The sequence below is a fragment of the Choristoneura fumiferana genome, chromosome 18 (genome assembly GCF_025370935.1).
Source record: "Choristoneura fumiferana chromosome 18, NRCan_CFum_1, whole genome shotgun sequence".
Lineage (NCBI taxonomy): Eukaryota > Metazoa > Arthropoda > Insecta > Lepidoptera > Tortricidae > Choristoneura > Choristoneura fumiferana.
Genome location: NC_133489.1, coordinates 19,716,070 through 19,740,165, shown reverse-complemented (window position 1 = coordinate 19,740,165; position 24,096 = coordinate 19,716,070). Strand labels below are relative to the sequence as shown.

Below are 24,096 nucleotides of genomic sequence, written 5' to 3'. Positions count from 1 at the left end.
AAAATGTCTTGCTTACGGTCTCTCATTTCTTTAGTATTATGCGACAGGAAACTTATAGAACAGCGATTGAAACGCTCATAGAACTACCCAAATGCGAAAGTTTGTGGTTGTTCTATTTGATTCGACGACAGATGGAATAAACTACCATTTACCAGAATATTTATGCCTATGAGATACTAGAGTTTACCCACGGCTTCGCACGCGTAAACTATTCGATGTGGTAGTTACAATTGAAATTCTGAGATTTTACAAAATTCCCCTGGGAAATTCAAAATTTATATCGGGGCTTCATTGAGGTTCTGGTAAGAACAACTGTCCAAAATTTCAAGACTCTTAACCCAACGGTTGTTATTTCAAGATTTTATTCCTATCCCGTGGGAATATCGGGATAAAAAGTAGCCTATATGTTAATCCAGGATGTATATTACCTGTATGCCAAATTTTATGGAAATCCGTTCAGTAGTTTTTGCGTGAAAGAGTAACGAACATACATCCAAACAAACATCCATCCATACAAACTTTCGCGTTTATAATTTTATATTTATATATATAGTAGGATGTGTATTTTAAGTATTTCTAACCGGCTTCAAAAAAGGAGGTTCTATGTTCGACTGTATTTTTTTCTTAAACAATTGAAAAACTCCCTCAGGTGCGGCAGTGCAGGAGCGCCGGGACTCCCTGTACAGCGGTAGCCGCCGCGGCCCGCTCTCCTCCGAAGACAGCGCGTACGGCACTTACTCGCGCTCCAACTACCGTCCCCCGGAGCACTACTAGCGACGCGCTTCGCAGCACAACATAGCGCTGCTGTTCGACGTCTGAACTCACTATGACACTCAAGTGATACTCTAGCCATCAGCGCTGAATTTAGGAGTGATACTCTAGCCATGAGTGCTGAACTTGAACACGGTTGAAGTGATACTATAGCCATGATTATTGAACTAAAACGCGGTTAAAGTGATACTCTAGCCATTAACGCTGAACTAAAACACGGTTAAAGTGATATTTTAGGCATGATGCTGAACTTGTATGTGATACTAACTCAAGCTATGGATACAATATGCTTGGACGTGGACACGTTTGAAAATTAACTGACTGATTGTAAATAATAAAGTGATACACCACGCCGTTGAAGAATCGAAGTGATACTCGGCGGGTGGCCTATTTCAAAAAATGTTTTGTGAACACAATGTAACAACTGAAATTCAGTAGCTGTACATCAAATAGCTTCGTAAATAAATTAAACGCAACACTATTTTAAATTATAACTATCCATTCATAAAGTTTGACAACTCTGCAGTGAAATAGGCAACAATCAACCACTACTATTACTATGTTCCTATTTCAACGTGACGTCATAATTCAGGAAATATTGCTAGCTGGAAGAGTGTAGTACCGCATGTCATAGGGCTCCCACACAAAACTGCGGATTCGCAACGCATCGCAAAAATCTGCGAGCTCGCAGGACGCATCGCAAAAACTTCTGACCTGATTCGCATCGCGCATTCCTGCGAATTCCTGCGATATGATGTTTATTAGTATGGTGACATGCACAGACGCTTTGCCGCACGAAATCGCATAGCACCAATTCGCATCGTTAGTTTCTGCGATGCGGCGTCGCATTGCATCGCATCGTAGTTTTGTGTGGGAGCCCATACTCACTCATTCTTACTGGCTAGGAAATCAGTGCTTCGACACTCAATACCATATAGTATATAGTACCTGTCAATGATATTCGAAAATGTGCTTTTTGTATCACTGTTGGCTGCGTTCCTATTTTATAAAGAACAAATCAATTGTAAGAATAACTGCCGAATGTTTTTATAAAGCACAAATTAAACATTGTAAACCTAAAATGTGTACTGTAGATACCTAACTGACACAGTTTTAATCTCATGTTACAAGAGTTAGCGACAGAGCTACAAATATATCGACTAGGAAAAATAATTCTTGTTTCATTTTTGTTTTTGTCATTAAATTCATTATTAAATAATCGTCACTCGCCATTGTCATGCGATGCGACATTATATCACTGACAATTGATTGTCAAGTTGGTAGACCAGAGGCCGTATTGCCTAACCTTTCTGACGATCGCGATCGCAACCAAATGACAGTTTTTGTATGCGAAATCTATCATTTGATTGCGAACGCGAGCGTCAGAAACTTTAGGAAATACGGCCTCAGGAGGAATCAGTTGTCAATCACGATTGTAGAATCTGTTGTAAACTAATGTAATCTGCAACGTAGTTGAATTGCCATTGTCACCAGTCGCTGTCACGTTGTTGAAATAGGGCCTAATGATACCTCTAGGGTTGTCGGTTGTCAAAACAAAGAGTTGCTCAACTAAAAATATATGTAGGTACATCGCTGGTACCATCAGCCAAATATGTGGTCTACCACCCTTAAAGTTGATAATCGTTTGCATGTCATAAAACAACAATGCCAATAGACGTGTCTGTCAACTTGAAAGTTCGACTTAAGCGACATATTCAATTGATAGGACCTTGTTTAAAAATTGATAGACCACTTAATTGGCTGATGGTACATCACTGTTTCAAAATCAATGTTAATCATAAAGCTAATTTGAAACCAGTGTAAAAAAACTGTCTATTGTTATCATATTCATTAAATCATTATTAAAATAAGTATAATTATGTAAGCACATACCTACTACGGTATCTTTTGTAATATTAATTACAAAAGGTAAGTTGCTCTTAACACAGACGTCAGGGAAGCTAAAAGTATCATAAATATAATAGTTTTGCATACAATTTTACTTTGGGAGTGCGACGACGAAACATTAATCTATTACCTATCTTTTTGCTTGTAAACTATATCGAAGTGCAAAATTCGAACTTCGTACCTTGCCGTGCCGCCGGCCGCTAAGATAAGAAGTCAGTCCTGAACCTGATACAATGCACAACTATGAACTTCCCGATTATGGTTAATATCAACCATTGAAAAAAAAATGCTATACTAACTACTCTGTCGCACGCAACAAGCAAACATTGCATTTTTTTCTATGATTCATATTGTTTATATAAAGAAACTTCATAGTTTTGCAATGTGTCAGGATTGACTTCAAAACGGCCGTTGACTATAATATTATTTAATATGAGAGTGAGAGGGGCGGTAACATACGAACTTCGAGTTTCGAATGTCGTAGTAGCTCTCCTGTATGGTCAAAAGGACTTTATTCATGAGCCACTATGGAACCTTTTCAAAGGAAAAGTCATAACGATTTTCCTAATAATGAATAATGATAATGATGATGCGATGCCACTATGACGTTTACTGTGAAATGGTTTCATGTTGGCTCATAAATTAAAGTCCTTGTGCGTACCTACGATTACCATAGACATGCTATTACTATACAGTAATGAAAGTCTTTAGGCTGACAATGATGTCTGTTTATTAAATTTAAATACTTGTTATCATATGATTGCAACGAATTAGGAACTTGTAAGTGTAAATTGTAAGTAACTAAGTGTTACAAGATTATTATTAACTTCTAACGAAACTATGTAGGTATAGACTTTATGATCTAAGAGAGCTAATAGTATCCGAGCTGGATGAAATTTCTTGAATTTCTCTTAAAATTAATTGCGTTAACAATAAATTTATTGGGTAAATAAAATAAAAAGCTTAGGTTCTCAATATAGTTAATTTCATAAGATCATAGACGAGAATCAATGCACCAAAAATGATGTAAGTAGGTATTTCAGAGATAAATAAATTGAACGAATTAGAAGTACCTAAACAAGTAAAAATGGAATATACATTTGTAACGACGAATTATTTTTATTTTATTGACTATAGTTACCAAGTTAGGCTTTACTATATATATTCTTGTGTTTTAGTATTTTTTGTATGAAATTAGTCGCTACACTGTCCGGCTCGAAGGACCAACTAGGCTCTAGTAGCGAGTAAATACATACCTACATATGTTTACATGTATTTATATAAATAATGTATACAGTAAGCGTTTTCTCTTTAAAATGTACGACTTACTTTTTCAAAATGAGGGAATTTTTGGTTTTTCTTATAATTCAGTAATAGGTGATCGCCACCGCCCATGGACACCCATAGCACCATTTGGACTGCTGGTGTTTTGCCGGCGTTGCGAAAAACGGTATGTACCCGCCTTTTAAAGGCACATGTCGTAGCGTTCTTTTTGTAATGAAACTACTTAAAAATTTAACTAACTTTCCGTACAATGTTTATTTTTCGGATTAGTGACGAGACATTTAAACTGTATCAAAAAATACTAAACCCATTAAAAACTAAGGTCTTTTTTTTCTCCATAAAAGTACCTAAATATTATTACTTATTTTTAATAAAAAAAGTAAAATCCTCATTTTACAAAAAGTAATGATACCTACATTTTTAAAGTGAAATATTTGCACGAATATGTAAAATAATAATCTAGCTAGATTAAGAAATAATTTTGGCAATGAGGACCAAATATAATCCTGAAAATGTATGTAATTGTTAAAACTGTTATTAACTAAATAGTTTTTCTATTATAGAAATACCTAAAAACCAATGTTGACTCTGTGCCATAATGTTGCTTCCACGTTTTGATTCCTTGACTTTATTTTAACTCTGTGCCAACATAATTTAAAGACTTACTAGAAATAAGTAGGGTAGAGAAATTGTATTATTTAAGTACTGTTTTTAATTATTCACATTTAGGACCTGTTTCACCACTGTCTGATAAGTTGGGGGCCGGGCCAATCAACTATTTTACCGACACTTTGGGCATCTCCTGCGTTACCAAAATTATCTCTGGCGTTACCAAAAAATCGTACTTCCAACAAGATACTTCACGGTTTAATAGGTTGAACTTACGTAGGATGGCATGTATCATGTACACCATCTATTAGATTACTGAAAAAACATGTTTACTTACAAAAATCTGCAATTGTTTGAAAAATGTCGCGGACAGATTAGTGTTGGTAAAAAAGTTGATTGACCCGGCCATCCATAAAATAGGTAGGTACGTCACACTAATTTGACCATTTCAGCCCCCGTATTTGCAATTATTTGGTTCTGCGTCACAAACCACCTGACTTAGAAGTACAAGTACAAGTATCTCAAAGTTTGTCAATTGTGTTATGTTTATTTTCTTTTATAGGTACAATGTAGAGTTTACATACATACTTAGCCCCTAAATGTGTGACGTAATTTATAGACGACCCGACGGTGAAATTATCTTACTACTAATATTACAAATGCAAAAGTGTATGAATGAACGTGTGTGTATGCTTCACGCTAAAACGTCTGGATGAATTGGTATGAGATTTGGTATGTAGATAGCGGAACTTCTGCGATAGCTCATGGGTTACTTTTAATCCCGATATTCCCATAGGATCCATGTGAAATTCCGAAATGTTTATCGCTAAGTCTATGTAGAGGTATGTAATTTTGCAAGCTTCATACAACGTAATTATGATCACGATATTATTTTTGAGAAATACCACGGGTTTTTTCCGGATTCCTAAAACTTCATTTCAGCTAAACCTAATGGTTTAATGGTAATGGTTAGTGTCAAATATATCTGTGAAACCATAGTAATTATAAGTATAGACAGGCACTGCATCAGAGATATAAGTAACAACCTGAAAAGTGCAATATCAGGAACTTAACGGAAAATGGTGAAACAGGCCCACACATCCGACAAAATTAACTGTCCTAACCGTTGCCGTTTTGTAGATTCGGTTTAACCCCAGATTTTATCATTTATGGTTAAGAACTGAGAAATCACTCATAGCCATATCATTGTGAAAAGTGTTAAATACAGATATTATACATAGTTTATAATTTGGCCACCTTTGCACCAGGTATGACGCGGGGCGGTTTATTTGACTGATTATGACTGTGTATTTCTTTTAATTTTAATAACTTGACATGTAAAATTTAATAAAGTTATTATCTTTGTTTATAATGTATTTCCATCGAAAAAAGCAGGAACTCAAGCGAAAAACGCCAGCATCCAAAGTGTCAATCAATTATTTTATTAAGTGAATGATATTTTCATGTCCATTAATCATCATCATCATCCCAGCCTATATACGTCCCACTGCTGGGCACAGGCCTCCTCTCAGAACAAGAGGGCTTGGGCCATAGTTCCCACGCGGGCCCAGTGCAGATTGGGAACTTCACACACACCATTGAATTGCTTCGCAGATTTGTGCAGGTTTCCTCACGATGTTTTCCTTCACCGCAAAGCTCGTGGTAAATTTCGAAAAACTCAGAGGTGCGAGCCGGGGTTTGAACCCACGACCCTCTGCTTGAGAGGCGATAGGTCAAACCACTAGGCCACCACGGCTTTATGTCCATTAATACGGAACTTTATTATTTAGTATCGCTCTCGTATTAAATAGTATAAGTGTCAGAGGGACCGCACGATGCGAACCTCGAGTTGCGAGTTTCGTAGTAGCCCTGCTGGTTACCAGTCTAACAGCTGATTGGTTTGTGTGCATTGCTCCAAACAAGGCCCGCATGGGAACTATAGCCCAAGCCCTTCCATTCTAAGAGGAAGCCTGTACGTGCTCGATGGCGTACTACATAACTATAGTGAAATCGACGAAACGCCTTCATTGTTTCATTACTAGTCTATAATTAATATTCTAATTTTGACAGCCAAATGAGATGAAAATCATTATAGCTACAGTTAAGTTACCACAAGTCAAAATTATAAAAAAAATATGTGCAAACACACAGTACAAGTAATTTGATGAAATATTAAAAATAAATAAAAGTAATTGTTGCCACTTTAATGCATTTCATTATTTTATTCTAATACTTTATTTATGTATACCTATGAGGAAAGCGAGTTGAATGGGTTGCCTCACTTAACTTTACTCTTTATTATTAAAATTTAATCCAATCCACAGTTAAAAATTAAATCCACAACAGCAATAAATGTATGTTGATATTGTTGACCCAATTCTATGTTTGTAAAAGATAACCTAAGTAAATTTGTAAAATGGATAAGATTTTAAACCAAATTGCTACCTACCTAAGATTAAAATATTTGGGACTGTAAATAAATACTGGAAACTAAATGCTTTATTTTTATTTCTGAATGTTTTCCTATTAACACGTTCGCTGCAGGTATGGGGCATAATGGCCCCTTTGCCGCTGGCACGGGGTGCCTAGACGGGTGTTTTCGTTCTAGGGCAGGGGGTGGATTACACTGATCAAGAAGGCATACGACAGAGACAAATGGGTCAATCAACTACTTATCTAGTGTAGTCTGGCCCAGAAATTAGCTTAGGAGACATGAGTGACTTTGTTACAAAAATGTTTGAAATGTATACTAATACCTGTAATACCTACGTATATCGAAAATACAAACTGAAATATGGATGCACAGGAAAACCAGAAAAATAATACCAGCGCTGGGAATCGAACCCGGTCCTCGGCATTCCGTGCCACGTGCTATACCACTACACCACCACTGGACAGTGGTACAGACACGAATTTCGCCTATGCACCACATATCTCAGCCTGTTTGTTTGCTATTTAGTCACTTAAGCAGCGACACCATCGACATCTATGCTGTAGCCCTAATCGCGAAACTTTCAGCACCCCATCGGAACTAACCGCTTACCATACACCGTTGAGTCAACCAGGAGCATTATTTATGCAGCCACTGCCTCCGTTGACCCTGCTTCCACATACGCTTACGTCAACCTGCTCTGCGCTACATCTCATCAGCACGGAATGCCCAGGACCTGGGTTCGATTCCCAGCGCTGGTCTTATTTTTCTGGTTTTTCTGTGCATCCATTTTCGATATGGGTTTTACGGGATGACCGTAAAAGTAACAAAATTTGGAGTTGAAATAAATAATACAAAAAGACTCCAAAAATAAATCTTAATACCTACGTACTAAGTATTAGCACGCGTAGGGCACCTTAGGAGATCAGCAAGTGTGTGTTTGTTTGTGTATGTGTTCACTAAGAACAAGGTAGTAGATATAAGGCTGAAAACATCGAAACAGAAGATTTTCACAGAAATCGTTAGAGCGGTTCGCAAGATCGTCGTGGCATAACAAACATAACTATACGTTATGCCTATCCAATTTATTAAGTGTTAACAAAACGATTTCATCAAAATTCTTGTATAAACACTCACTGAATCGAATCAATGACACATTTATCTATAATTCGTGTCTTTTAACTAGATGTCACTTTTTTCACCAAAATTCACTTGATTTCAGCACCTCGCTGTCATCGTTCATCCACCATTACCTCTCATATTTCGTTTTCTAGATTTTTTTTACCGTACAACGGCAAAACCTACTAGACACTGGCAAAATTGTCCTCCAATGGACAGAGCCATATTTTTTTAAAAAAACAACAACACTTGATTTCAATATTTATTTTTCATTTGATAAATCTTCGTCAAAATCTGACGTTATTTCTTGATTGAACATGTGTATATAATCTGTAGTAGCATTTGAGTAGCATAGACTAGACTAAGTGGAAAATTTGACATTTAAAAAATCTATTAAAATTAAAAAATAGTTACTGCTTTTATAATTGAATAAACAGCCTTTGGAATGAAATCAAGTATTGTAAATAATAAAATACACAAAAACACTTTGATCTATTGAATAATAAATTAATCGATTTACTGAACAGATTAGTAATTATTTTGCAATAGGTTCTAGGTTTTCACATCATTGAATGTCTATGGTCGGATAAATGGAGTCTTTGTTTACACTTTTCATAAATTGGATCGAAATACAATATAATGGCACAATTAAATAATGACAGTCGTGACAGTCAAATAAAATTAAAAAATCGGGGAATTCCCATTTCAATTAAATTACCCGAGTCTTTGTACGTATTATACAGTGGCAACACTGCTCGCATTCTATCAAGGACTTCCCTTGTTCGCAATGCAAAGTAATGCAAACTTACCGAAGCAAGTGGCCAAATTTGGAACTAATACAATCTTGTAGCGATTAGACGACAGTGGCGACGCATATATCATGCAATTTATAAATTGGTACAGATAAGATATCGGGTGTTTTTTTATTACTAAGCGGTGATGCCATCTGTTAAAATTTCTATACTTTTGCATCTTTATGGTATACTTGCGAAGAAATTTCTGGATACTTTTTTTTCTTTTCAGTTTAATTTTATATATATTCAAAATTATTAAATAATTTGTTAGTTATTCAAACTTTACTATACCTACAAAATGACACAACTGGATGGTGGACTTTCATGTATTAAACTAATCCCTCCTAATCGACCAATTTAGAGATAAGAAGTAGTTTAATTTAGGAACTCCTTTGAAACAAACAACAAGGAAGTTGATTTATTTACAATCATTTAACCCTAATAAATAATTATTTTTAAGATTAAAAATAACGAAAATAAGAAGTTATTTATTAGTGATTTTAAGGTGCTGGCAACACTGATGTACAAACTCGACGGTGTTTCACATGTCTATAAATAAACCTTTCCTACTTAACAATCTTACTTTTCTTTCATTTTACGCCGTGGCTGGTCGCTTTGCTGGTTTTATACACTTTTTATTTTACTTTTAACGTTTTTAGTGAAGAAGTTGATATACGGAGTTTACTTTAACGTTAATAGTAGGTACCTTATTAACTACATACAAAATATAGTGGAAAGCTAACAGATTACCATAGATATAGGTACCTAGTGTATTGTGAAGAAATCAACGTGGCTGAACATTTGTCGAGAAGTGCAGCGCCATTTTTGACAACGCCTATAAAACGTAAGTTCTCTTTTTGACGACGTCTCCTCGCTCTTTTACTCGTAACACGCTTTAAGAGTTTGACTCGTATTAATGTATGTAGGTAATGGAATCTTTTACTTGATTTTTCAATCAGGTGCATTATGCATACCTACTTAGTTCTGATTTATGACAATTTGATACAATAATATGGTACCTACCTACCATCTAGTTAATCGGACGATGAAGCCGGAAGTTAGCCGTGTACGTGTTTGGGCTTATAAGGTGTTAAATGACCAAGAATACCTAGTCTATTTATATCTACTTTACTAGCTTTTGCCCACGGCTTCGCCCGCGCGGAATTCCGTTATCGCGCGCTATTCCCGCGGGAGCTGTGCATTTTTCCTGGATAAAAAGTAGCCTATGTCACTCTCTGGCCCATACACTTACTATTATCTCTATGCCAAAAATCACGTCGATATCGCTCCATTTCGACGTGAAAGACAGACAAACATACAAATACACAAACACAGACACTTTCGCATTTATAATATTAAGTATGGATTAAAACTTATACTTAATAAGGCGTTAATGTGTGTGCTAATACAATTTTTAATTGTAGGGTTTTGTCCTACTTACCTCTACATTTCATACTCATTCTGTGCCTCCAGAGTAGACTAATACAACTGAACTTAAATGTATTTGGTTTTTTACACCAATTGATCCAGAAAAAATATGCAATTTTTTTAAATCTAGTTGACGTGTTTTTAGCTCTTAAAAAACGGAAAAAAATTATGCCAGATAATACATCACTCTTCAATTTTACTACACTTTTGTGCTATATATGTCGGCGGGCGATCGTAAAATCCGCCAGATCACGAAGTTCCTAGGCATATCGTGAAATGACGCCGATTTTACGATCGCCCGCCGACATATTAGCAAAGGTAAAACAAGACATCAGACAGTTTGGAGGCAAAACATGTACATCAATAAAATTTTGTTTATAACTTTTATCTTGGCACTAGAAATGAGGATTTGCCGAGTCCTACCAAAATTTAGGCGTCCTACCCTCTCCCAGGGGGTATGGGCAGGGGCCAACGTTTAAAAAACGCAAATTTTACAAACTGAGTGAGGTGTCATTTTCTATGTAACTTTTTAGGATCAATATTTTGCGAGATATGAAGGGAGTTTGTTGGAAACATAGAAAACAAAATATTTTTATTTTCTCAAAACCACTGAGAGCAAACCATCACATCCACATTGAGAAACTATTGTTGATAAGTGATTTTTAGACTGTTCTATAAAAGTTATAAACAAAGTTTCATTGATGTAATAAAATATTTTGCCGCCAAAATATGCCATTTTTCCTGTGCTATATGCATAGCGCGGGTTGCGTGGTCAAACCCGATAACACGAAATAATTTTCTGTTAAAAAAAGAACACTCTATGTAGAAGTTCAAATTTGGGTTGGGTTTAACCAGGGAATACTCGATATATGTCATTAGAACGGCATAGTCGAGCCTTTTCACAGATAGGTAATATCGCATGTTATTACTTAACAAAGGAATCCTACCAAAAACATTTTCATGTAAAATGTTGCCAAGACGACACCAATATAACTCACACTGTCAAAAATTTACTTATCAGATCTCATGTAGAGCCAAGCTTCTACTTAACACGCTCTAACTCTACAAGGCCGTTAGGGGGTTAAGACAAAATATGTGGCTCCTTGCTTTATCTCAAGTAGAGATAAGCTTAACTCTACACTCTCTAACTCTACAAGGCCTAACTTCACAAACTCTACACCTTAGTCAAATGTGGTTTTTTTAAATTGTGCACTTCAATTTTAGATCTAAAGATGGCAACAAGTGAACACGGGGCTAAATCGCCGCAGTCAGAGCAAGCCGCGGACAATGCGGTTGGTGCCGGCGATCCTGGATCACTTGAAAGCCTGGATCACTGTGAATCCGAAGATTATAGTAAGAACCTCTATTTATTGCTTCCTACATGATGGTTGTACGTTGTTTTATAGAAATCATTTTAATAGAATTTAGTTAAACAGATTTTTTTTCTAATATTATCGTTTCATAAAATATCAATACGCAGAACAATTACTTTAGAAATTGTAATCATTGACTTTTGTTACAGATAGGTTCTTATATTTTTTTATTTAGATATTGATATCACAGAATAACAAATCAAATATTATGAATTATTCTCATATTATTTAGTTAAAATAAAACTTTTTACCAAGAAAACACGCAATTCGTTTTTTGATGTGGTCGCAGTTCTTACCTAACCTAATCTACTTTTCTCGTAGCGAGTCATTTCGACGGGGTCACTGTTCTAACCTAACCAACTTTTCAGATAGACTTCTAATCTTTTCTAATACCTACATTTTACCGAAAAAATAATACTTGTTAAAAAATAATTGTACAATTTGATAAGTAAGTTTGATAAATAATAAAATGATACTATAAAATTTATTGCATAGTTATTCAATTAAATATGTTTCATTCAAGTAAATAGTCGTTGAAATAAAATTATTATTCGAAGTAAAAATACAAGTATATGAAACACATTTTCTGCGAAACCAAATTCTATGAAATTTCTGTCTGTGAAAGAAGGGAACACCATAAGTACCTCTATTATTTTGCTAAAGTCAAGTTGTTTATTAACCTGTTATATTGGATTTTAAAAACAAAAATGCCTATGGTATAAGCTTTCATAAATTTAAATTACTGTTCCTAGAATTGTGTTTGGAGTCTGGATACGGCGTCCCCATAGTGTGGTCTTGTGGGCCCTCGGAGGCGGGGCAGCAGTTCCGGGTGGACGCGCCGGCGCTGGCGCGGCTGGTGGCGCGCGCCGGCGCCGCGCGGCCCGTCGCGCTCGTCAGCGTCGCTGGCGCCTTCCGCGGCGGCAAGTCCTTCCTGCTCGACTTCATGCTGCGCTATCTCTACTCACTCGCCGAGGTATGTACCCGCGCGCGGCACGTTCTAGCCCTAATGCGCTCCGGCCACGACGATGCTGCCAATTGGATGCTGGCAAGCAGCGGCGCGGCAAGCGTTTTCACAGTAAGCGTTTCAGCCTCACATTGAACATCAAACACGCTTGTCGTTCCGCTGCCCGCCCGCTGTCGTCCAGTCAACAGCCTTACAGTGTCACCAGCGTGACAAACGTCGTGAGGACGTGTCAGATATTATTGTACGCTCCGCTGTGGCAGATGTTAATACAGGTGACTGTACTCTACGGTGTATTTACAGACGGGCGATGAGCCCTCGGGAGACGACTGGCTGGGCGGAGAGGAGGAGCCGCTACGCGGATTCAGCTGGCGCGGCGGTAGCGCGCGCGAGACCACGGGCATCGTGCTGTGGTCGCAGCCCTTCCCCGTCACGCTGCCCACCGGAGAGAAGGTTCCCGAACTTCAGCTGTAATCAACCTCCAGTGCTGCGGGGGCCAGCGCTGCGGGGCTGAGCCGGCACTGACCTCTCGTGTCCTCCGCAGGTGGCGGTGCTGCTGATGGACACGCAGGGCTCCTTCGACGAACAGAGCTCGCTGCGCGACTGTTCGATGATCTTCGCGCTGTCCACGCTGCTCGCCTCCACGCAGGTCTACAACATCTCGCAGAAGATCAGGGAGGACGACTTGCAGCATCTGCAGGTGTGTGGCGGGGCAGCCGCCTGCGGCCATATAGAGACACGGTGCGTGCTACGCTATGAGCAAAGGCGAGTTTATAACTTTGACATGTTTGCGTGTCAGCTGTTCACGGAGTACGCGGCGGCGGGCGGCGGCGGGCTGGCGGCGCTGCGGCTGCTGCTGCGCGACTGGAGCGCGCCCTACGAGTGCGCGTACGGGGCGGCCGGCGGCGCGCGCTACCTGCGCGACAAGCTGCAGGTCGGCGCCGCACTACCAGCGACCTGAGATTTATGAACTCCTGGTGCTCGGTACTTATGATCGTGTACTTGGTACGTTATTATAATCGTGTACAGAAATATATTTCTGGAGCAGGTCAAGGAGGAGCATCCTCGGGAGTCGCGCGACATCCGTCAGCGGCTGGCGGCCAGCTTCGAGGACATGAGCTGCTTCCTGATGCCGCACCCGGGGCTGTGCGCTGCCAACAATCCGAACTTCCAGGGAAAGCTCTCCGGTACTACGCTCAGTGTCGCGTTTGTTGACGTCGTTGCCGTAGCGAGCGCAGCTCGACGGCCGAAGTGATAGCGTTGCTAAATCAGTCGACTGTTTCCAGAGCTGGAGACCGATTTCAAGCAGTCGCTGCGCGAGCTGGTGCCACTGCTGCTAGCGCCGGCGCACCTGCGCGCGAAGCACGTGGCCGGGCGGCCGCTGGCGGCGCGGGAGCTGCCCGTGCTGCTGCAGGCCTACCTCGACGAGTTCAACACGCGCGTGCCCACGCCGCGCTCCGTGCTGAGCGTACGTACCCCGCAGCTCGCTGCGTCCCCGGCGCTCCCGCGAGTGTGTGACGCCCGCTTGTCGTTGCAGGCGACGGCCCGCGCCGCGTGGCTGTGCGGGCGCGAGGCGGCGCGCGCGCGCGTGGTCGAGGCGGCGCCGGCGCGCGCGCTGCCCCGCGGCTCGCTGCGCGCGCGCCTCTCCGCCGCCGCGAGGGACGCGCTACTGCCGCTGCCGCCGCTGGCCGACCGAGCGGACGACCTACCGGGACTCGCAGCCTTCGAGAAGGTTCCGTATACTACTACTACTATCTAACTACTGTCGCAAATGAATCGCTCTGTTCTCTTTAGTCCCAACTCGTAACTTTACCTATATACCTTTTAATGTTTCCATTATCTCATAACTCCTGATTGTTCGGTAAATTTTTTACAGCCGTTGACTATTCCCCACCATATTTTTTGTCGTTGGATCTGCCGTTTGATCTCTGTGTCTTTCCCGAATAAAAATCTTGACCAACTACTCTATGTTCATACATACCTACCTACCTAACAAACAAATTTGTTTTGATACCGACTGCGTTGCAAATTCAACAATATTTTGCAGGAATTGGATGCGTTGGTGGACCAATACGCTGAAATAAATGATCGCAGGTTGGATTTGGCTATCGCAGCTGCTAAGGAGTCATTTGAGGGTGTAGTGCGAGAGCTGGAGCAGGAGGGGCTGTGCTTGCATCCTCTTGACCTGTCAGCGACGATAGCTGACGCACGAAAAACCGCTATGACGTACTTCAACTGCGATGAGGACGATGAGTCGGCTGCTGCGGACCCGGATCTCGCTCAGTTAGCAAATGTAAGAACATTTGCCTACCTATTGATTTACCTAGATACTGACCTTGAAAATATTCCTCTAGTACCTCTGCTTTCTATAAATAGTGGTTTAACAAAAACAATCTTGTCTTGTCTGTCACTTCATCAGCACCTGCATAAAAGTGTAGATGTTAATAGCATTATAAATATATTTTTTATTTTTGTTTGCTGTAGGTACAGTCAGCAGTTACTTTTGTAATTTGTCGTTTAACAGCCACGTACCTAAGTACAACGCCAGAGGCTGACGCCATACAAGATTGACAAATTTGTTAATGTGACAGAGTAAAAGAAAACGGCCGAGAGCGTTTCGGACACGCCCAAGATAGGGTTCCGTAGCCATTACGAAAAAATCAAGTAGGTAATATTTTTCTAAGGATTTCCATTGTGTACCTACGGTATCTTCCAAGTTTAAAAAAAGAAAGAAAGAAAACATTTATTCGTGACAAACATAAGAACACTTTGTCGGCGTGACTGATATATATATTCATGCCAAATTACAGCTTTCTAGTACTAACGTTCTCTAAGCTTAGCCGCGGACAGACAGACAGACAGACGGACAGACATGGCGAAACTATAAAATATAAAAGTAACCAGCTACTTTTGATGCTGACCGTACTCGTATTCGTATCTACTACTATTTTTAAACTGTGTGTATAAGCTGTTGGTTCTCCTGAACAAATAAATAAATAACAGGATCTGGAGGAGCGGAGCGAGGCCGTCCTGAGGAGGTTGTCTGCGGTGAACACAGCGAACAACAGCGCGGCGGTGGAGGCGGCGAGAGCGGCGGCGAGCGCGGCGCTGGCGCGGGCGCTGCCGCGGGTGTGCGCCGGCGCCGCCGCCCTCGCCGCCGCGCACGACGATGCGCGTCGCCACGCCGCGCACGCGTTCCACCAACACAGGAACAAACCTACGACGCATCAATACGACGACTTCGTCACCCAACTGGAACAAGTAAGTGTCATAAGGGCTAGCGTAGCGGCTCTTAACCTTTTTGGCTGCATGGCGACCAAATATAGCATTAATACAATTGAAACCCGCCACCTAAAAATACTGTTAAAATTGACGTTAGTGTACAAAAATATTGAAAAAAAGGTTATAAAAAATATTTAAAAAAATCTTACGTATGTATTAAAAACAACCCTCCCGGATGGCTACAACAACCCCGCGAATGAAACTAAGGTGGAGACTCGTCGGCGGAGATAGCGTAGCTACCTATACGAGTATACACCTGTACCACTACCATCATGAGCTTACAGGGACCGTACTCGATAGCGACGGCGTAAATTATTTGTATGGAGAATTGTACAGCGCCTCTACAAATAATTTACGCCGTCGCTATCGAGTACGGTCACTGTAAACTCATGGTAGTGGTACTGGGCTGTGTGATTGACAAAAAAAAATACATGTCCAATATTTTCTGATAACAGTACTACTTTTAAGTTCTATTTATAGAATCCAGGAAACAACTCACGACTTCTTTGTCTGCACAGGTCGTACAATGCGATCTTAGCGCACACACGGAGCAAAACGCCACCAACAACAGAAACTCTATGAATGAAGCATTTGAAACTTATCAAACTTCCTTTAATTTCAACAATGGCTTCTGGCGGCCGGATCACCTGGCTGCTAAGCATGAGGAAGTAAAGGAGCTCGCCATAAATTATTTCTATGACCGTCGGGACAAAAGTGAGAGCCGCGAGCGAGATGAATTCGTCTGTGAAATGGAATCGGTATGTATTTCTTCCTAAAGAGGAAGGAGTACAGTCAATTGGAATCCTAGGCCACCATAGACACAAACTAATCATAGTAAAATCATTGCAAAAAAATATTTATATACGACAACGTCCATTGAAAAACATCTATAAAACGTATATGTTGAAAAAACAGATGAAAATGTGAAAAATACATATATTTTTCTAGTGCTACAAAGTTAGCACAGATTTTTGGCAACTGCAAACTTGAATACACACTATAGGTACTAGCAGTGGTTCTAATGACAAATCAGGCGTTAATTTGCGATTTTACCGATGTCTGGTGTTAAATAACATTTCCTATAGAAAGGTTCTATTGTGGCCTAGGGATCAAATTGGTTAACTGTGCATACAGTAAGCCGCAGAAAAATTAATCTGCTTGTAACATGGGGTTACGCTTAACTGCGACGTACGGTATGGGTATAAGACAGCACTGGACAGTACCTACCAATGCGGATTTCTTGACAGGCAAAATATCTTTTTCATCACTTTAGCTCTGAAAGTAGGTTGCATTTAACTTGAAATCCGTGTTGTAAGTTCGATTTACATCTTTAGGGATGTAAGTAAATTTTAAAATCGAATGGTGCTCCTTTGTATTCACGAACTGGTAAACAAGGAGATTGTAATGCGTTACTCACCTCCAAACCTCTATGCTGGCATAATGCTGCTGGCCAGTGTTGGCTGAATGTGCCAAAGCCAAAGAGCGCGAACCATTAAAAAAAAATTTTTTTTTTCTTCCGCTCTGATACAAATTGCGTAGGTATACATTTATATAATGGTTTTTCTTTATTTCCTCGCATTTGTGATGAAAAGCAGTGTTCAACTCGAGTGTAAATGATCAATTACAACCCTTGTTTATCAATCTACTATTTCAATACATTTGCTCGAAAAATTCACTTTCAAAGGATGTAGGTATACATAAATATAAATAAATAAATATCACGGGACAATTCACACCAATTAACCTAGTCCCAAAGTAAGCTTAGCAAAGCTTGTGTTATGGGTACTAAGCAACGGATAAATATAATTATATAGATAGATACATACTTAAATACATATTAAACACCCAAGACCCGAGAACAAACATTCATATTTTTCATACAAATATCTGCCCCGACGCGGGAATCGAACCCGGGACCTCAAGCTTCGTAGTCAGGTTCTCTAACCACTAGGCCATCTGGTCGTCTAAAACGTACCTACATGGCTCGTAAGTTCATTTTACCGCAATAGAGCGATTTTTTTACAGTTTTTTTTTGTTCTCCATTTTAAAAGTTTACAAGCGAAGAGTTTTTAAATAACAAAAATAAAAAATATCGACGATGTGAAAGTAATGAATTTGCAAAATTGATTGTAATTAATATTTATAAACTGTAATTTAATTAAGTACCTCAGATTTTAATGATTTCCACCTTTTATTTATTAGAAAAAATCGCAGTGGCTGAACGCGTCGAATCTTTGCCTGATAATTTTAGTTAACATAATTAAAAACAAAACTTACGCATGCGCATTACGGACGTTCCATTTTTGAAAAACTTTGCGTTGTTTTGTTTTTATTTTCAATTTTGTGTTATTAATTGCCTATTTTCTCACAAATGTATTGAAAAACGTCGTATGATACACGGTTGGCAAGGTTTTACAAACTCGTGACGTCGTGACGATGAGAACCCTCGCCTTGCGGCTCGGGTTTATCACTCGTCAACTCATTTGTAAAACCTTACTTACCAACCTCGTATCACAAATGACTATTCATTTCTCATGCTCTTAAAATGTTATTTTAGTCTGCATATCGGTACTAAAGCTCCTTATTAATCTCTAGGGATTAAAGAATTTTCATTTAAAACTGCGGAATATATTTTTTTGTTACTCGTATTTCAATTTTAAACAGATTTCTTTCCAACTCGCATTGAGCGAGCATACGTTGTAAAAACGTGTTTGTAATTAGTTTTGTACAGAACGTCGTTTTTTTTCCTCGCATTCAAAGTGAAAAGTAGTGTTTAATGCGAGACTAAACAACCATAATGACACTCTATAGTCTCATGTCATTATGGCTTGTTTGAGTCCCTCGTTAAACAATCTACTATTAGATGGCGATAGTACCTTGAGGTCTTTTAACGTTACAGTCTTGCTTGCGATTGGCTCACTTAGTTATCTAACCAATCACAAACGGACCTCACGATACTTAGTGCCAACTAGCCCGTCAAGCGCGTTCCGTCAACAGTGAGCCCTGCTTTACGATGGGGCCATTATTATCCCAAAAATTGAATTGAATGAAGGCTATCGCATATCGCTAGAGGCGCTAGTGTAGCGTAAGGTCTCCGAAATGACAAATCTCATAGTTTTTGGGTGAGCTACGCGGGTTTATTTATAATAAGAATAATTTTGTAAATATTTTGCATTACCTGAAATTAATTGTGGCAATTACTTATGCGTTTACGGGGCAATGAATGTCTGTGTTTTGAGACAGTTTTGTCTTTTGGAAACTTCTGTCCTCCCTTTTTTCTGAACAAAACGGGACTACGCAACACTGGTTGCTCGGTATTTTTATGGTACGGTTTTAAGGTGTAATAAATATGATTTTAATCTAAACTTTGTTTCCACACCCGTAATAACTGACTTTGAAAGCCACACTTAAAAACAAAAACAAAAGACAAAAAACGATAGCCCTCATTGAGTCCTGCTTTAAAATAGCAATTTTTCTTATCCGGCTTTGAAAAGCGGATGTTTATCGCTTTACAAAAATCCTCATTGGCGTAAGTTCCAACTTTTTATGTACATAAGTATCAAAATTATTTTAAATGATTTTCAGGAACTTTTATGTCGCTACAATCGTCTTCGTGAACGGAATGAGGCAATGAATGAAAACGCAGTAGATGAGGTCTTTAACGGATTCTGTAGTAGTATGGACGTACTCTGTGCCGGCCTACGATGGCAAGATTTAAGCCTGCTTTCACTTCTGCGAAATGCTTGCGTAGAAGGAAAATATGCGTTCCTGGCAAAAAGGGTAAATGAACGACGAGAATTAGATGATGAAGAAGACGACCTTTATTTGCAATTACTTTTAGAGGTAAGTTAGTAAGTAAGCTGTTGTCTACCCACTTTTAGAGGTAACTACACGATGTCAATATCCAACACCGATGATCATGCGCGTCACTCGTAATGCATTAGTCATAATGCTCAAAATGCCTTAACACCTAAGTTTAAGCTTAAGAATAAGTAACAAAGGTAACCTAAGTCAGCTGTCGTCTAACCAGTTCAAACTGATACTAGAATATTATCGTATGTTATTATTGCCCTTATTGAGGGATCAGTCGCTTGGTCGTATTGATCGATTGGCCTTTTAAATTCAAAACAATTGTTTGATTCTCATTCAATTAATCATTTTATCCCTTCTCTTATCTTAATATCAAGAAACGCCAAAAAAGATATGACAGTAATGTTTTAACTTTTAAGTTCATTGACATGGACCGCCGCAAAGTAACGCTTGATTCAATTAATATTTTTTTTCTTGCTTTTGCAAAAAGTCGTACTTATAAGATAGATGTTCTGTCTGGGGTAAGAAGTTTTTTTTTATTCGACTGGGTGGCAAACGAAGTAGGTCTCCTGATGGTAAGAGATCACCAGCGCCCGTAAACATCTGCAACACCAGGAGTATTGCAGATGCGTTGCCAACCTAGAGGCCTAAGATGGGATACCTCAAGTGCCAGTAATTTCACCGGCTGTCTTACTCTGCACGCCGAAACACAAGTGAATTAAAAATAATCCTGTTAAGGTAAACTAAACTTAAATTCATTGAGCAGTTTTTAAGTTTTTCTCTTTACCACTAGGTACCTACATTAATTTATAAAACAAGCAGTTATTACCACATGACTGGTTACTATTCCTCATGCAGTTAACGACAGTCGACAAGTCCAACGACGACTTGGCAGCACGGGCAGCGAGTGTTTGACGTCACTACAGCAACGACCAGATAACTTTATATGAGCGTGTTTTTTTATCTCCTTTATGATTTTCAGAAAATGGAAGGAAAGATGGAATACTACCGCCACAAGAATAGTAGGCATCTGTCTGGGCTAGAGGTGACGGGTGTGGTGGTAGGCTCGGTGGTGGCGTTGGGCGTCGCAGTGGCTGGGGGAGTGGGTGTAGTCGTGGCAACAGCTGCGTACGGTCCGGCGGCGGCCGCGGCGGTCGCAGAAGCGGGTGCCTCCACCACGATTCCTGTTGTTGTTGGCGCAGCTGCTACCTTATGGAACGTAATAAGAAGGCCTTTAGGTTTATAACTTAGACCATGTTAACCAGTAGTTATCGTGAGTGGAAAAAGTACACACAAATTAGTAGCTGTTGCCCGCAACTCTGTATTGTATTGTCTCTTTATTGTACAGTCGAACAAATGGAACCATGATCCAAGGTGGAACCTTTGTCATGTTCATATCTATACTTTTGTCTAGGAAATCGTAGTTAAATATACAGCAATTTTACAATAAGAAGATAATAATAATAACAATAGAAAACTATAACCTAGTCAAATAACTCGCCCCTCGCCATTCCCGCCCCAAAGGTGCCCATAACGCTCGCGGCATTTCCACGTTGGATAGCTATGGACAGCCTTTGCACCAGAAATGACTCGGAGCGAGGGTCCTCCCCTTTCTGCCTGAGTCGACGGCCCAAATCAATAGTTAAATTGATTACTAAAAGGTCATGATTCAATTTGTTCGGAATCGATTTGCTTCTTCGCATGATTTAAATTTTAAAGTGTAATAAAAATAAAATCCGTAGCCATTACGAAAAAAAAATAGTAATTGTAATATTGTTGTACGGAATATTCCAAGTGAGTTCCAAAGAATATGTCTAGTCACCTTTTTTTTGAAAATTGAGATTTTAATCTCAAAATGTAGAGCTCACAAAGTACTATGACTTACCACTGAATTAAATAATCTGAAAACAATATAAAATCTATTTTTTTATCTTTTAAATAAATGGTAACCATAGTAATTGTTCGTGATGACATACTTTCAAACTGCTATAACTCAAAAAGTTGCTTAGGTGACTAGACACGTTCTTTCCGTGGACCCTTCAAGTTTATGTATATTTTATACCTTAGGCTGCTATTTACTCTTAAACTACTAATAATTCTCAAGAAAACTTAACCGTTATAGTTATCCTTGTAAGTTTGATATACTTACTACAATCCTGATTTTTTTCAATTTTTTCCACCCACCGGTTTAGATTTTAGAGGAGAAAAATAAATGATAAATATGATGAACATTTCACACCAATTGACCTAGTCCCAAACTAAGCAAAGCTTGTACTATAGATACTTACTAGGCAATGGATAAAATATCTGCCCCGGCCGGGAATCGAACCCGGAACCTCAAGCTTCGTAGGACCACTTGGTCATCCGGTCTTCCGGATTTGCACTTTAATGTTGAATATTTTGCAAACGAATCACTGAATCGAAAAATCGTTTTAGCAACCCCCTAATGGTTTTAAAAGACATATTCAACGATACCCCACACTACAAGGTTCGATGGGAAAAAAAAACACCCCCACTACGACTATGGGAGGTAGGTACCTACTGTAAAAAAAAAATGTTTTTATATTGTACTTACCATTTTGTCGGCATAGCTTAGGTACCTATATACTTATTCGTGCAAAATTACAGCTTTCTAGCATTGATAGTCCCTGAGCAAAGCCGCGGACGGACAGACACAGACAGACAGACAGACATGGCGAAACTACAAGGGTTCCGTTTTTGACATTTTGGCTACGGAGCCCTAAAAACGAATTATTTTTAAAAGTCGCTGAACTAATGTTGTTCAGTTTGACCAGTTCTATCTATGTTTTAATTATTTGCCCGTGTTACAAGCCACACCCGGTATTGCGGAACGTATATGACACTCGTGATCACAATCAAATGTCAGTTTTCGTATACAGAAACGTTACGCAATTGGCCCTCAGGTTGTAACGTCCGATATTATTGAAAGGTTTTGTGATGCCTGATATTTTGTATATTAAATAGTGATTAAGAAATAAATAAATATTTTTATACAACTTATGTCAAACTACCGTGAGACTCACTCATATTAAATATAATGACCCGGATAACTCACGTCTTAAATCGAGTTTAGCTCGACATGTTTTGGGCTAATCCGTAGCCGAAGACGAACGACGAGATGAAGGGCTACGGATTAGCCCAAAACATGTCGAGCTAAACTCGATTTAAGACGTGAGTTATCCGGGTCATTATATTTAATACAACTTATGTCTGTTAAAAACGTGGAATTATTAAGTAAATATTTATGCCCTTGACTGTACTAGAGCTAATTATTACGCACCTATCTTGTGCACAATGGGCTGTGTCCTCAAGTTCTAATTAAGTATTACGTCGGTTAGATTATTAGAAAACATTGAACACTTATTTTTTCTTAATTTTAAATAGCCAGTAAAAGTCCGCGACGAAACGGGCCCCCACTTAACTTTGACGCGCTCCATCGTTGTAATTTTTTTGTTTCATCGTCAAAAGAAAAGATACGTGTCCGCGATGTACGTCCAATGTTTTCTGGTAATCTAACTGATGGCTTAATAGACTACATTTTTTACTCAGGAAACTTTAATAAAATTGTGCTAAAAGATAAAATATTTTTCAAGATATTTTATAAAATATTTTGTATGTAAAAATATGTACCCAGGTAACGAGGTAGTAACCAACTAGTTATTATGGCTGGTATTTTGTATAATTATTTCAACAGTAAAGGTACGAGTATAAGAAAAAGGTGTTTTTTTTTTAAATATAAAACGAACATAATCCTATTGACCCTATAGATATTGTAAATGAGAAAATTCTATACCTATGTGTTTGTGTATTTTATAATTATTACTCCTTCACGCCAAAACGGCTGGACGGTTTCGGAAGAAATTTGGTAGGTAGGTACGTTACGTAACGGGGTGTAAGTAATCGTTAAGTGTAGCCAAACGATTATTCCGTAAATATAACAATATATATAGATACATACTTAAATACATATTAAACACCCAAGACCCGAAAACAAACATTCGTATTTTTCATACAAATATCTGCCCCGACACGGGAATAATAATAATTACCTACCGGAAAATAATTTTAGTACGAAAGTTAACTTAAAGTTGTCTAATGTCTGTGTCTAGAGAAACCAGACAGATTCTATGCCGTTATATTATTCATCATCATCATCCCAGCCTACATACGTCCCACTGCTGGGCACAGGCCTCCTCTCAGAACAAGAGGGTTATATTATTATTATACTAAATTTAAAAATATAATAAATTCGCTAGAATGGTGATGGCGACTCTATACATACCTACTACTATAACTATATTGTTT

At 39.0% G+C, this 24,096-nt stretch overlaps 2 protein-coding genes across 2 annotated transcripts in view; both read left to right on the top strand.

The window, feature by feature from the left end:
- Positions 1-7,067, top strand: part of bib (MIP channel family protein big brain) — a 142,089-nt gene extending 135,022 nt beyond the window's left edge. The window contains exon 6 of the mRNA XM_074102057.1: positions 650-7,067. Within this exon, the coding sequence (XP_073958158.1) occupies positions 650-774 (125 nt within the window). The 3' untranslated portion in view covers positions 775-7,067. The remainder of the gene's footprint in view (positions 1-649) is intronic.
- A 2,392-nt stretch (positions 7,068-9,459) lies between these two features.
- On the top strand, positions 9,460-22,588 carry LOC141437793 (uncharacterized). The gene is made up of 14 exons (XM_074101307.1): positions 9,460-9,760; positions 11,569-11,697; positions 12,470-12,690; positions 12,982-13,131; positions 13,223-13,378; positions 13,478-13,612; positions 13,727-13,865; positions 13,965-14,146; positions 14,216-14,410; positions 14,726-14,971; positions 15,682-15,939; positions 16,479-16,718; positions 19,546-19,803; positions 20,753-22,588. Exons 2-14 carry the CDS (start codon positions 11,577-11,579, stop codon positions 21,014-21,016), a joined length of 2,565 nt encoding a protein of 854 aa, XP_073957408.1. The 5' UTR covers positions 9,460-9,760; positions 11,569-11,576; the 3' UTR covers positions 21,017-22,588.
- Positions 22,589-24,096: the final 1,508 nt, after the last annotated feature.

What these genes read in the sequence shown, in the direction of transcription:
- LOC141437793 (XM_074101307.1), top strand. Translation starts at nt 11,577, where the DNA reads ATGGCAACAAGTGAACACGGGGCTAAATCGCCGCAGTCAGAGCAAGCC. An exon ending in CGCTGCCCACCGGAGAGAAG is followed by an intron (nt 13,132 to 13,222) that starts GTTCCCGAACTT and finishes TGTCCTCCGCAG; the next exon opens with GTGGCGGTGCTGCTGATGGA. An exon ending in ATTTGCAATTACTTTTAGAG is followed by an intron (nt 19,804 to 20,752) that starts GTAAGTTAGTAA and finishes TATGATTTTCAG; the next exon opens with AAAATGGAAGGAAAGATGGA.